We start from the raw sequence: 15,307 nt of genomic DNA on the forward strand, positions 1-15,307 counted from the left end.
TCTGTTGTTTTTACGTATCAGTTTTCCAACAGATGGAGAAGCAGAGTTGGAGAGAATGGTCAGAACATAATGTGTGGGGCCTGAATTTGCCCAAGGTCCTTATCTAGTACATCAGAGAGTTAGAGGCTCAGGCCGATGTTCAGAAAGTGAGGTCCAGAGGGAGGAAGTATCCTGGCCAACAACAAGCAGCTGACGAACAGAGAATCTGAGGACAGAGTTGAGGAAGGAAGGAGAGAGACGAGGGAAGGACCTGAAGCTGCTGCCAGGACTGAGAGAAGGGGGAAGGAAACCACAGGCAGGGGCTTTTCTCTTGGGTCCCTGGGGCTGCATCCTGCCGTTTTTCATCCTCTACTGTCTGTGTAGACATGTGTTCACATTCACATGTACCAGCACACATAGGGGTGTAGAAAGCACTGAAATTAGCCCTGAAATAGCTAGATTGAGTTCTAGCTTGTAATGTGAGGTCTGGGGCAAGTGATCACTTGTGATCTGAGGTCGTTGAGCCTCAGTTTATTCGTCTGTAAAATGGGGTTGCCTGATGCCTGCCTTGCCCACTCTTAGGTAGTAAAGTGCACAAACCCAGATGATCTACCCCCACAGCCTGCACTGATCCAGCCTTCCCCACCAGCAGCAGAAAAATCTAGGAGGTTGGGCACATGACCCTACATCAAAGAATGCATGAGTGCCTCTCTGCACGCAGCCCTGGCCAGTGCCCATTTCTCTTTCAGCTCAGTGAATGATGGAAACTCATGGAAGACAGCAGACAAAGCAGCCCCGGGGATAGGGGAGATTCCAGAGAGGCCCGTGACCAGGCCACAGGGATGCTGGGGCTGTAAACCAAAAGCCACTGGACTCTGTAAACCCACTTGGGCACCACAGAGGCAGAAGGGGTGATGAGTGAGAGGCGAGTAGTAGTGGACTTGCCCACCAGTACCAGCTCCAGCATGCCCCTCCAGAGGCGCAGGGCATCCTTCAGGGGGCTGCGGTCATCATCCTCCCTGGATAGCCCCTCAGCCTCCAGGACCAATGCCGTGAGTGGCCTTGTCCGAGCACCTGGGGTCTATGTAGGAACAGCACCCAGTGGGTGCATAGGTGGCCTGGGTGCCCGTGTGACCCGCCGGGCCCTCGGCATCAGCAGTGTCTTCCTTCAGGGCCTGCGGAGCTCAGGCCTGGCCACGATGCCAGCTCCAGGTTTGGAGCGTGACCATCGTGCTGTTGAGGACCTAGGGGGCTGCCTGGTGGAATATATGGCCAAAGTGCATGCCCTTGAGCAAGTCAGTCAGGAACTGGAAACACAACTTCGGATGCACCTGGAGAGCAAGGCCACGCGCTCGGGAAACTGGGGTGCCCTTCGGGCCTCCTGGGCCAGCAGCTGCCAGCAGGTAAGTGTCCAGGCTGTGCCAAGGGCTTTGCAGAAGGCTGGGAGGGGCTGCTGAAGGCAGGGGGTAGGGTTTTTCTGGTCTTTCTCAGGCCAGAAAAACTGACCATAACCCCCTGCACTTTCACACTTAAAATGCTAATGATAACAACAATGCTTTTTACCGAGGTTTACTAGGAGCCCACGCTAGCCCCCATATGTGTGCTATTCACTATCTTCTGTAACCTTCAAAGAAATGCTATGCAGTGGATCGTTCATTGATTACATTTTTCAGATGAGAAACTGAGGCATGTAATTTGCCCAAGACTTCAAAGCTAGTAGAGGGACGAAGATGAGATGTGAACCTGAATTTTTGTGTCTCCAAAGTTGCATTTGCCCCTTTACCCTGGACTGCCTCAGTGACCTTTACTGTTGAGAAAGGATTTTTACAGCCGTTATCCCATCAAATACCATTAGCTGGATGTGGTATTAAAAACATGAATAAATGGAGGTGTGTTCCCGTATCCACCTACAACCATGCTGTTCAATAGAAATCGGCACATCGGTAACTGACAAGTTTCTATTGCCCACAGTAAAAAAAGTAAAAAGAAACAGGTGAAGTTAATATTACAGCTTGTTTAACTCTATATGTCCAGAGTGTTATTTCAACACGTAATCAATGCAAAATATATTAATGAGATCATTTACATTGAAGTAAAACTTTCTGCATGATGGAAATATTAATGTGTCTGCACTGTCCAATCTGGCAGCCACTGGCCATATATAGCTATCAAGCACTTGAAATGTGGCTGAGACTGAGGAATTGTATTTTTATTTTATCTAATTTTCATTACTTTAAATGTAAATAGCCACAGGTAGCTAGTGGCTATCTTACTGGACAGGAAGGATGCCCAGGTTTTATCTTTCTCCCTTGCTTGGTCAGCCCTGCTTTCCCACTCTCCAGGCTAATTTCTGCAGAGCCTGGAGCTCATCCATCATGTCTGGCCTGTAGCCTGTGGTTCTAATGCTGGGACTCCAGCCAGCATTACACTTCTCAGCTGGTCTCTCTGTGGATGGCTGGCTTCTCTCCTCCCCTTTCTCTCCAGGTGCTGGCCTTGGGATCCCTCTGAGCAAAATCAGTCTCTAACCCGCCAGGGACTACCAACTCATACCCTTGGGCCCCTAGAGTCCAGCATGCAGCCTCCCAAGAGGAGGTCACAAAATTTTATTTGTGTGTAGCTGGGGGGATGCTGAGCAGGTACACACAGGGACTCCCCATTTGCCCCTCCTGCCTCCTGCTTCATCCCAGGATGCTTCTCCTGCACTGCTGTCAGTGCCCACTGACAGCACAGAGCACATGATGAACAGCACTCTCCTCTCAGGCTCTCCCCCTGGTGCTACTGTTCCGCTTGCCTCCATCTGGGCTGCTCCATCTTTGAACAGTCCAGGCCCTTAACGCCTGTCAAATCAAAGAGGCAGTCATTCTCCAGGATTCTTCACAACTGTCCTGTTTCCAAATATTGTGCCGTAACAACCACCAGAACATCCCTGGATACTCTGTCAGCATCTGCTGGACAATCGCTTGCACTCAGGTGCCACTCAGACCTGTCAGGAGAAATCAGGTGTCCCGATTTCTAGGTTAAAAAGTAGGGCCACAAAACTTAGTTTATACTCTGTAGATACTGACTTGCTCTGGCTCCAGATAGCTACAAGAGCTGTTGCAACTTACCGATTTCTCTGGGCCTCAGTTTCATTATCTACAAAATGGGTATAATCATGCTTGGATATTCTAGCAAATCCATAGATAAATAAGATCCCTGGCTCCTGCCTACAAGCAGAGTACAGACTAGGAAGCTCTAAAATCCTATGAGAGCAGCACAGCTATGCGCCAAGACACGCACCCTCTGTCATTGAGGGTCAGGCTCCCACATGGCTCACTTTCCTCTTAAGTGACTATAAATGAGATCCTGGGTATGAATAAAGGTCTCTTTTTCTTCTTTTAAAAAAAAAATGGACTTGAAGATAGAATTAGACCAATTGATAAAATGGAGTTATTATTTCCCTTTTTTTTTTTTTTTTTAAATGGAGTCTTCTACTGTCACACAGGCTGGAGTGCAATGGCAGGATCTTGGCTCACTGCAACCTCTGCCTCTCGGGTTCAAGCAATTCTGCTGCCTCAACCCCAAGTCGCTGGGATGACAGGTGCCTGCCACCATGCCTGGCTAATATTTTTGTATTTTTAATGGAGGTGGGGTTTCACCATGTTGGCCAGGCTGGTCTCAAACTCCTGACCTCAGGTGATCTGTCCCCTCTGCCTTCCAAAGTGCTGAGATTACAGGTGTGAGCCACCGCGCATGGCCAGAGTTATTATTTCTATATGGCACTGCCCAGCCTTTCAGCCATATTAAGCTCTATTGCATCAGGAAGAACAAAAAAAAACTCCATAATTGAGAAATACTTGTGATTTTTTCCATCAATCTGGCCTCACGGAGCTGCAGGAGGCCCTCACCCGGGCCCCCACCTCCTTATTTTTCCCAAAGGCCTTTCACAAAGTACTGCCTTCGCCTCTCTTGGAGGTCAGAGGCAGCCACTCTGCGGTCCTGGGCTCCAGAAATCCAGTGCTCCCTCACTCTGCCCTCACTTAGGCCCCTCTGCCTGGGGCTTCAAGCTCACCTTTCCAGACTCAGGGCTCCGGTGTTCCATGCTCCTCACAGCACTCCTTACCCTCCCATTTCTCCACCTGCAGCCACCTCTTCCCCACCTTGTCCACCTCGCCGAACTCCTCCTTGTCCTGCAAGCCCAGTTCCATGCAATCCTCTGTGACTCCTCAGGGCCCATGCAGCACCTGAGGCCTCCGAGCAAGCTCTCAGCAACTGAGCCCCTAGTTGGCACCTAAAGAGAAATTCGACCTCCTCCTTAGCCTGGGCCCCAAACAGAGAATCCAAGAGAGGCCTGTCACTCTAGAGCAGGGTAAGGGATGTCCATTTTGGTGGCACTTTCTTGCATCAGGCTGGAGCAAGCAGTGGGGAAGTTCGGAGCAAGCGACAACTTCCATAAATGTTTGGGAAACAACATTTCCCCTTGCTTTCAGAGGGGGATAAAAGAGTTGGAAAGGGGACAGGCTCTCCTCCCCACCACCATCCCCCAGCAGACACAGAAAGCTCCTGGGGCCATTCTTGGGAGTGGGGGCCCCCTGTGTCCTAGAATCTCCCCACAGCCTGTCTCACCCCCACCAAGAGGAGACAAAGACAGGTTTTCAGGAAAAGCAGGAAGAGGAGCCGGGGGAGTAAAACTAATGCTGTCACTGTGCAGAAAGCCGCATCACAGAGAGCAACACAAAGCTTGGGCAGCCGGAGGCTCACGCCATGGCAGAGTCAGGAAGGCAGCCCTGGGGAGGGGGTCTTCTCCAACCTTAGCAGCATTCAGTTTGGGGCCAGGGTTGGCTCCATGGGTGCACCTCCAGTGAAGTCTCATGGGGTCCTGCACTGGAGTGCAGTGGCCCATCATAGATCACTGCAACCTCCAACCACTGGCCTCAAGAGACCCTCCTGCCTTGGCCTCCCAAAGACCTGGGTTATAGGCATGAGCCACCATGCCCAGCCAATAGTTTTATCTTTGAATTTGTGTTTTGAAGTGAAGTCTGATGGGACAATGGAGCATGGACCAGGGGCTCTCAAATGGTCCCGCCTCCCTCTGTCTCCCTAGAACAGGTTCTTGGCCCACCCTTCTGCCCCAGGAGCCCCAGTCCCCTTCTGACAACCCCCTCCCTGCCCCTGGGTGGCAGCAACTGGAGAGGACGAGCCTCTTGCCCACCCCCGACCCAGGTACCTACAGGTGGCACTGAGGTCATAGTACTCTTGGGGGTTACCACCCCACCCCTACCAGCAGAACATGGTACATCAGTCCAGTGGCTGGTAAGAAAGGTACCCCAGCCGTTGGTGGGGTGCACACACACGCAGAATCATGGAGCAAGGCCTCTGGATGCCTGTAAAGGTCTGTCTGCATGAGTGTCCCCATGCCCCCGGGGAGTACAAAACTAAGTAGCGGATGAGAAGTACCATAACAAGTTGAAACATGACAGAAGAAAGGAAAAGCTTTATATTTTAGTAACTTAAATTGCACTTAGCTCCTGCTCTTTGAACAAGGGGCCCCACACTTTGCACTAGGACCCACAAACTGTATAGCTGGTCCTGGTTGGGGTTCATGCATGTGAAGTTCCGTTTCAATCCCAACCCCCTCTCCTCCCACTCCTCAGCTGCATTAGAACCTCCCAGCCTCTTCTGCTAAGTGGTGAAAACAGACAAAAACCCCAGGTGGCAACTGCAGAGGCTGAGGAAGACCTGGGCCATTTTCCTCTCCAGCCTTGCTCTGTGCTCCTGACTTTTCCTACCAAGCAAAGGATGCCGATGACAGGCTCTGGTGGCAACATCAGGCCCTTTCATCTCAAATAGGCCAAACACAAGCTTGGAATAAGGCAGCCTTGTGCCTCGGAGCTGCAGATGAAAGGAGAGTGGGGACAGAGGCACAGCCCTCAGAGACGGGTGTCAAATCAAAAGGAACAGCCGAAGCCTGAGGAGAATGAAGCTGCCTGAGGAGGAGAGGGGAGTGCAGAGGTTCTAAGTTAAGGAGCCAGGACATTTGTCCAGGTCTCCACGGGAGAAAACTGCAGCTTGCACCTCCAAAGGAGAAGGCTGTCAGCCGGAGGAAATGGGAAATCAAAATTGTTGAAAGGCAACAGGACTGAGTTTAAAATAGACCCGATTTGACTATTTTTCCTGCTGTTCACAGCCCCTCTTTCTGTCCCTTTCAGAGAGCCCATACTCAGGGAGTCTGCCTATTTGAAGAAAATGCTGGAAGCTCAGGCAACCCAGATCTGGGCCAAGTTTCTCTCCCACAGAACCTGTGGTCTGAGAAGCCTTTCTTTTTAGAAAAAGAAACAAGAACTAATCCTTCTCCACTGAGTATAAAGAAAGGCAACAGGGTTTGTTGTTCATCACTTACCACTGGCATCCCTGAAAGCAGGTGATGGAGGCAGAATCATAAGCTATTTTAGCATCTGCAAAGGTCTGAACACATTTCCCCAAGGCAGAGTCACTCGGTCTGTTTCTTAATAAATGCAATTTGTTTGGTCAGAGTGGGCCAGTGGGGCAGTTTCTCTGTCAGCCAAGTTATGAGGCACACTACAGTATGTTTAGAAATGTAGCTACCAAGAAAAGTACATTCGAGAGATTCCTTCCTCTCAGGAAGAGTGATTGGAAGAAATATTTTGATGGGACAGGGGGAGAAGGAGGCATCAGCCTGCTCCCAAGGGTCTTGTTCATATAATACGGGTAGCCACTAAGCTGCTCTCTCGTTTTTTTGAGATGGAGTCTCAACTGGGCACAGTGGCTCACACCTGTAATCCCAGCACTTTGAGAGGCCAAGGTGGGCAGATCATCTGAGGTCAGGAGTTCGAGACCAGACTGACCAATATGGTGAAACCCTGTCTCTACTAAAAATACAAAATTAGCTGGGCATAATGGTGCATGTCTGTACTCCCAGCTACTTGGGAGGCTGAGACAGGAGAACCACTTGAACCCGGGAGGTGGAGGTTGCAGTGAGCCAAGATTGTGCTAATGCACTCCAGCCTGGACAAGAACAACACTCCATCTCAAAAAAAAAAAAAAAAAAAACGAGAGAGAGAGAGAGATGGAGTCTCACTCTGTTGCCTAGGCTGGAATGCAATGCTGTAATCTCAATTCACTGGAACCTCTGCCTGCTGGGTTCAAGCGATTCTCCAGCCTCAGCCTCCCAGGTAGCTGGGATTACAGCTGCCTGCCACCACACCCAGCCAATTTTTTGTATTTTTAGTAGAGACAGGGTTTCACCATGTTGGCCAGGCTGGTCTGGGACTCCTGACCTTAGGTGATTCACCTGCCTCGGCCTGCCAAAGTGTTGGAATTACAGGCGTGAGCTACCACACCCAGCCAGTCACTAAGCTTCTTTCTAAGAAAGGTGGATTTTGGTTTCCTGGAGGCTCTTGTTTTGTAGGTCGAGTGTGTCTAGAAAGCAAGAGAACTGCTAAAGAAAACAGAGGCAGACTAGGGCTTGGCACTCAGGGGCTCGTCCCACGCCCCTCTCAGACACCACACTTAGCCGCTCTTAAAACTCTTAAGATCTCTTAAAATTCGAGTTCCATGTTGGGAAATGAAAGATGTGGGGGTGGGGTCAGTTTTCCACAAAAACTAGGGAAAACTTGATGTGGTACAAAGACTGGGGACTTTGAAGCCAGACAGTCTCTAGGTCAAACTCAAACTTTGCCACTTCTAACTGCATGTCCTTGAGCCAAGTTCTTCATTGATCTCTACATCTCAGTTTCCCATCTGAATATTGAGGATGTTTAGAGACTTCCTTTGACATGATAAAATATCTCTAAGAAGGAAACACTAGGCTTTCCACAGAAATGAAGAATGAGAAAAAGATGCCCATCGTCTACTGCTCTGTAACATTGGTCAGAGGCCGTAGTCAATGTGATTAGACAAGAGAAAGTACTCTGTATAAGAACTGGAAAGAAAGAGGGAAAATGTTGGCCTTTCTGGAAATCCCAGAAGGAACAAGGTAAAAACTATACAACAAACAATAAGATAATTTAGTAAAGTAGCATGCTATAAAATAACATCAAAAAGCAATACTGAGGCCAAGCATGGGGGCAAACGCCTGTAATCAAAGCACATTGTGAGGTCAAGGCAGGAGGACCACTTGAGCCTGGGACGTTGAAGTTGCAGTGAACCATGATTGTACCACTGCACTCCAGCATGGGTGACAGAGCAAGGCCCTATCTCTAAAAGAAAAATAAATAAATACATGCTGCTTGGTGTGGCGGTACAACTCTGTAGTACCAGGTATTAGGGGGTGAGGCAGGAGGATTGCTTGAGCCCAGGACTTTAAGAACAGCCTGGGCAACAAAGCGAGGGCCATCTCAAAACAAACCATAAACAATGCTGTGTATATATAATCAAAAAAGACAAAAGAGATGAGAAAATCTCATTTATGATAGCATAAGATTAACTACTTCTAAACAAACTTCAGAAACATCCAAAATCTATATCAAATCTTCAAATCTTTCTGAAACACACAAAATAGTCTTGAACAAACAGAAAGAAATACCATGCACTTAAATAGAAAGACTCAATAGCATAAAGATGTCTCTTCTCCCTAATTTATAAACTTATTGCAATCCTAATTTTTAAAATACCATCTTTTTTTCTAGAGTTAGATGAGTTGATTATAAATTCCATTTCTAAAAACAAAAAGACAAAAATGTCCAGGAAAGAAAAAATAAAAAGAGTGAAGGGGAGGAGGCTGGAGAGGTGACCAGCAGCCCCAGCAGACATCCACATATTATAAAGTCTCCGTAATTAACATAGTTTAGCATTGGCACAAAAAAGATCAGACAACCAAGGAATAGAATAGAAAATTCTATAGTAAGGTCTACTGTGTTTGGAAATTTAGCATTGATAAAGACAGCATTTGAAACCAAGAGGGAAGGGTGGACTTTTTAATAACTGATATTCAGACAGGAGGATCACTTGAGCCTGAGAGGTTGAGGGGACAGTGAGCCGTGATGGCACTGCCGCACCCCAGCCTGGGTGACAGAGCAAGGCCCTGTCTTGGGGAAAATAATAAAATTGGATCCATTTCTTGCTGTACCATAGGGTCAATTCTAAATGTATCCTAGATATAAATGTCAAAAATGAAACCATACAAGTAGAAAGCATGGGTGAATTCCTTTATAACCTGGACGTGGGGAAATTTTTCCTTGTTAAAATTCAAAATCCAAAAGCAACAAAGGAACATATTGATACATTTGATTTTAAAAAATTTAAAAATTTTGTACTTCAAAATATCACCATAAACAAAATTAAAAGATAAATGACAAACTAAAAAAAAAAAAAATGCAATGTAGAATATAAAAGGTTAAAATAGCCCTATTCTATATATAGCATTTAAAATTCGAGATTAAGAAAAGTCAATGCACTCTTTTATTTTTAAATATGTTAGAGATATGAACAGACAGTTGACACAAAAAAATACATGAAAATGGCTCCTAATGTCTCAAATGCACCCATAATAAGAGAAATGTTTAAAATCTACCTGAGATACCATTTTTACCTATCCGATTAGCAAAACTCTAAAAGTGTGTGAAACTATTTTGTTGATGAAGCTCTAAGAAAATAGGCAAGTTTACAGCGCTGATGGGAACAGAAAATGTTACAACCCCTATGGAGAAGAATATGGCAACGGCTATATGATTTGGCAACAAATTATACAGGCATTTATGTAGACGTAATTTGGCAACAAATTATATAGACATTTATGTTTATATAATTTGACCCAGCAGTCCTGTTTCTAGGACTCACTCCCAAAGACACATTGGCAAAAATAGGAACAAGAAGTATGTACAAAGCTGTTCACTGCAATCCCATCTGTAATACCAAAATACTGGAAACATTCCAAATACCTACCAGTAGGGGACTAGCTGAATAAACGGTGCATCTGCAAAGGAAAAAGGAGTAGCTCTGTAACTGCTATGGAGTGATATCTCCAGGATACATTACTGAGCTAAAAGGCAAGATGGAAAGAGTGTGTTTTTCATTCTACCATCTAGCTAAGAAAAGGGAAGGATATGTATATATACACACATATTTGTTTACATTGAAAAAATGGAATAAAACCAACCGTAAGTGTTTTTAAATGTTACTTAAGGAGGGCGGAGGGAGAAGAGTAGCAGGGAAAGGAAGGACACTAGAGTTCTTTTAGTTTATCTTGTTATGTGGAGATGACTTCGGAATCACAAAAATAGTTCACCAAATCATGTAACAAAATTAGATTTCAGAAAGCCTATTATAAGAATGAAAAATAAAAGGGAACAAATGAATCCTCAAGTTGATCGCATAGTCACACAAAGAAGAACTATTCCAAGTGACTTTTTAAACCACAGGAATTTAACTGTTCATTCCTAGTAGAGATACAAAAGAGAACAGAAAAAAAAAAAAGTTTTCAGTAATCATATTGGTGATGGTAGCCCTGGCTGTTCTTCTGACACTGGTGTGTGTGTGTGTGTGTGTGTGTGTGTGCATGTACGCATGTGTATTGCAGGATAGAGAGTAACTATATTTGTGTTATTGAAAACTGAGGCTGGAATGTGAGTGAAAAAAGATACAGTTGTAAGATACATGATGTTTAGTGACAATTCCTTAGTCTTCAATTTAAATTGGAATTATCACTATAAAGTCAGGGTATATGTGATTATAAAAATAAATATATGACTATTTCCAAGTCTTACCACTGAAAAGATCTAGAAGCAATGGCCACCTTATTGACAATGAGAATTTTAGTCTCATATTTGGGTCTCTAACAACCATCTTTCACTAAAAGAATGGGGGTTCCTCGTAGAAATGGCTGAATCCAGGTTTGAGGATAGGAAATACACAAGATGAGTCTGAAACATCTTGTCATACCAGAAAGCAAGGATGCTATGAAAAACTACTACAGTCATGTCAGAAGATTCAGGAGCCAATTCAGATAAGCTCCCATGAACCAAAGATGGTTGGGAATCAATAAGAATATTATCAGGGCTTCCAATCAGGTGAACAAAACAAATCCACGTGCTGGGAGTTGGCACACCCCAACACCACGGAGACAGAAGCCCCCATGCTTGGGGCTCTTCTACATCTCATACTGTGGAATCTAAAGCAAGAGCAAAGCTGAGGTCCAATTGCCGTAAGGATGGACACCAAGGAGGCTGCACTGGGGACAAAAAGAAATCAAGATAAACAACATGAACCATGAAGGCCGGAGCATGCAGCATAAGAAAGAACAAGAAAGGCGGAATCAGGCAATTCAACAGGGTGAGGGCGCCTTCCCCCACCTAGCTCCCTTCTCTTTGCTGAGCCACACGAAGTTACTAGCACGGAAGATAAGATACCTAGTCGTATCCAGAGTATGCTTGTAAACTATGGTGAAATGAAGGATTTTATAGAGACAAATCTATACCGAGGCATACTGCAATTTCCAAGCTTACAGTACCACCAATAACAGATGAAAATGGACCCCAGCAGGACCTCTGCACCCAGCATTTCTCAGTCTCGGAAACAGTCCTCAGGCTTACAGAGTGGACACAGTACCCAGTAGACCAGAGCAGGTGGCAGCAGTGGCACTAACGGTGGTGGCCAGAGACATGACTGTGACTCATATAGCAGCAGAGGGAGCAGAAGACCAGAGAAAAAGGCCAGCATGGGTCACAGCACTCCAAGCCGTGCTCTTCCAGCCCTGGAAAGCCCTAGGCTGTCTCTTGGTGAAGCGCCTGTCATTCCAGGTCTCATGGAATGATCAGCATAGCAAGGAACATCAGCGCTCCAAATCACCTCGGGCCCCTGATGCAAACGGGAATTCTCCTCTCATGCATCTTTTCCAAGTGGCCAGCACTCAAATCAGTCTTTCCCACCTTCGTTGATGTCAAAGTTCAGTTCAATATTACAGAAACCTACCGCCTGTGTGCAGCCCCTGGGCAGACAGGAGTCCGAGGAACCAAAGCTGTTCTCTGAGCGCTACAGCGGCCAATCTCATGGTGCAGCACATATGAGCTGCCACCCAGGAGCAAGGTGCATCTTGCCAGGCTGAAAATACCTTTCCAACCACTGCATGTAAATCACACATTCAGAGCTTTCAACTTTGTGACTTTGTGAAGCAATTGAACATGAAATTCTGATTGAACTCGAACTGCCTCTTTGCCTTAATAGTAAAGAATGTAAATGTTTAGAGATTTTTTTTTTAATTGTAAAGAAAGCCTTGTAAGTGACCCCCAAGTGAATCCAGAGAGACCTGTTAGCTCCCCTCTTGGGAAATAGAGAAAATGTCATTTACAGCTTTCAAATATTAAAATGATAAGTTAGAGAATAAAAGCATGATCCATCAGTTTTTTAAAAGAATATTAAGAACATTAACTGCAATAGAGTGAAACCCATCGAAATATCAATATAATATCAAAACAACAACAAAAACACTAATCACCTTTGGAGTCCACTGAGGAACCAACTCATCATTTTTAAAACTGGTAAATAATGAGAGAAAATAAAACATTTTCCTGCCTTTTTTGTAAGACCTATAGGTTTTATCAGGTAAGAAAAAGAAATAAAGAGAGGAAGTATCTTTTTATAGAGGTATTCCAGCTAATAAACAGTAGATTATTATTAATTTGATTTATAGCTATAATAAAGCAATGGCTCTAGGCAATAACAATAATCAAATGGCGACTACCATCACAAAAATGCGACCAGCAGTCATTCTGTGTCTCCTGGTGGAGTGCACATCACCACCTATGAAGTAGTCTTGCAGACAAACAAAAACTCTGAATGTGATTAAGCCTTAAGATAAAACTACTAATTTACAGAAAAGACAAGGGTCGGATGAACAGGTGAATTCTATAGTAAGCTCAACAGTGTTTGCAAATTTAACATCAATAAAGGCAGCACCTGAAACCTATAGGGGGAAGGGCGGACTTTTTAATAAGCGATATTCAGACAACCTGACAGTCGTAGGAGAATGCTAAATTATTATAGGGATGAAATCAGCAAAATCCAGACTCTGGGAAACTATAGGACAAAAGGCCCATTTCTTTTAACAAATTAAAAATTGCAAGGGAAGGGAGATGGTAAGTGAAACCTATACATTAAAAGAGACTAAATTGACATATCAGCATGCCAAAGAAGGCTTTATTTGGATCACTACTCAAGCAAACTATTAAAAAAATTCGATGTTTGAGAAAAGATAAACACTGACTAGATAGTCGATGACCGAGAAAGTCTTACGAAAGTATTATTAATTTTTAGACGTGAGCATGGTTAAGTCACGTGTTCCTTTTAAAGCATTCTTACAATTTGCCAACACTTGCTGAAATATTTGAAGAAGAAATAACATGATGTCCGGGATTTGTTGAAAATAATCGCAGACAGAGTGGCAAGATGTGTGGATACAAGTAAAACAAAATAGGCCATGGGCTTATAACCAAGGAAGCCAGAGGACGCGTATGTGGGGGTCCATTATACCAGATTTCTTTTGACTTAAACGTTTGAAATTTTCATAAAAATGCAGCTAGAAGGCCTGCCTCATGGGGTTGGCGCAGGAATGCAAATGTAACATGTGTAAATCGCCTGGCACAGAATCAGTGCCCTATTTAAGTTTGTGGAACTGAATACACTTGAAGACGCATTAAATGAGCAATAACACACGCCTTACCTGTGCGCGGATGGACCAACAGATGCCGTAGAAGTTTCCAGAAAGCGCAGCGTGTTGATTAGTTCTCAGCAAGGGTGCCCCAGGAAGTGGGGACTGAACGTGGGTCCCAAGGAGCATCCTGGAAGACGGCTCTGCAGAGCGGGGCCCAGCGTGGACCAAGGTGGGAGCGGGCCTGGCGTCCGCAGGGCAGGCTGGGTCCGGGGCGGGCCTCCAGCCCGGGCCGCTGCTGTCTCCCTCCCTCTCCACTGCCAGAGCCTGGCACAGAGAGGCACACCTTGACACACAGCGGGCGTTCAAGAAACGGCTGGTGGTGAAAGTTGAATGTGGAACCAGACAGGCTCCCGGTTTCAATGCACAGCTCCACATCGGGGATCCTCTAAAACTCCAGACCAGCAGTGAGCCAGGAAGCGGCTGCGAGGCCTGACACAGCGAAACGAGGCGGCGGAATCCTCTGCAGCTGTGAGAGACCACGCGGGACGCTGGTTAGATACCCACGTGGAGCTGGCGCCAAGATGCATCGCGGAGTAAAGGCGGGCTGCGGAGCCACGTGTGTGCCCTGCTACTGTCTGTGTTCCTTAGGAAGTGGAGCGCAGACCCTCTGGAAGCACACACAGGGACAGTGGGGGCTGCTGATGAGAGGCCTGGGGCTGGAGACAGGACAGGAGGCTTACTGTGGGGTATCACTCTTTGGCACTGTTTGGAGGCTCTACCTTAAATAAAATATGCACTGACAAAACTCCTGTCAGTGGCTTTTGGGATGGGGGAAGCAGTAATTCCTATCAGGTCTTGGGGCAGGGGAAGCCTTCAGAACTCCACAAAGGCAAGAGAACCAACCCTTCTACGGACGTGTCGGGTGGGAGAGAAGACCCATCTCCACAGCTCCTCTCAGATCAAACCCAACCAAATTAAACATCCGTAGAGAAGAGCAATAGGAAAGATGTTCTAAAGAGCTACACTCTCCAGAAAAGCTAAATTAAAACTAATCTAGGCAGCTGGCACAAGTGCTGAGGACAAACGCGGTGGCTCTTTACAGGGAATTAGTGACAGAATGGCTGAACCAAGCAGAATGCTAGGCAGGGTCCCCAGCGTTCTCCCAGAGGGTTTATGCTGATCCGCAGAAGTTGAGGACTCAATTTAGGGAAATAAAACCTAGTTTATTGTCGTCTGGCTGGGGAAAGCACATAAAGGCTCATTTATCTGGTTGTAAATGAGCTAGTAGAGCTGGCTGTCACAAATGTATTATTCAGCAGAAACGAGAAGTGATTTCAGCAGTCCTCAGGAGGCAGGAGCCGGGCACAGGAGTGGAAATCACCACCATGACGCTAACCACCGCTAAAGAGCAACTTGTCCTTTTTAGTTACGTATTTATTCCAGGACCAATGAATAACCATCTAAATAAGTGCTATCTAAATAACACGACAGTGTGGAGACTGAAATAGTGAAGCTAGAAAGGCCCCCTCTTTCAGCAGGCTCTGGGCAAAACTATGAAGAAGATGAAGTCCCCTGCTGAATCTAACTGCCCACACCTGCCAGCCCCTCTGCTCACCTCCCTACTCACTTCTGTGCTTTCTCCACTACTCACCCCTGTCCTCACCCCTTTACTCACCCCGTCCTCTCCCCTTTACTCACCCCGTCCTCTCCCCTCTACTCGCCCCTGTCCTCTCCCTTCTACTC

The 15,307-nt window shown here is 46.1% G+C and overlaps 1 protein-coding gene across 1 annotated transcript in view; it reads left to right on the plus strand.

The window, feature by feature from the left end:
- Nucleotides 1–722: 722 nt before the first annotated feature.
- BFSP2 (beaded filament structural protein 2) overlaps nt 723–15,307 on the plus strand; it is a 64,914-nt gene continuing 50,329 nt past the window's right edge. The window contains exon 1 of the mRNA XM_017505709.2: nt 723–1,382. Coding sequence (XP_017361198.1) covers nt 894–1,382 — 489 coding nt within the window. The 5' untranslated portion in view covers nt 723–893. The remainder of the gene's footprint in view (nt 1,383–15,307) is intronic.

The sequence above is a fragment of the Cebus imitator genome, unplaced genomic scaffold (genome assembly GCF_001604975.1).
Source record: "Cebus imitator isolate Cc_AM_T3 unplaced genomic scaffold, Cebus_imitator-1.0 Scaffold340, whole genome shotgun sequence".
NCBI classification, from domain to species: Eukaryota; Metazoa; Chordata; class Mammalia; order Primates; family Cebidae; genus Cebus; species Cebus imitator.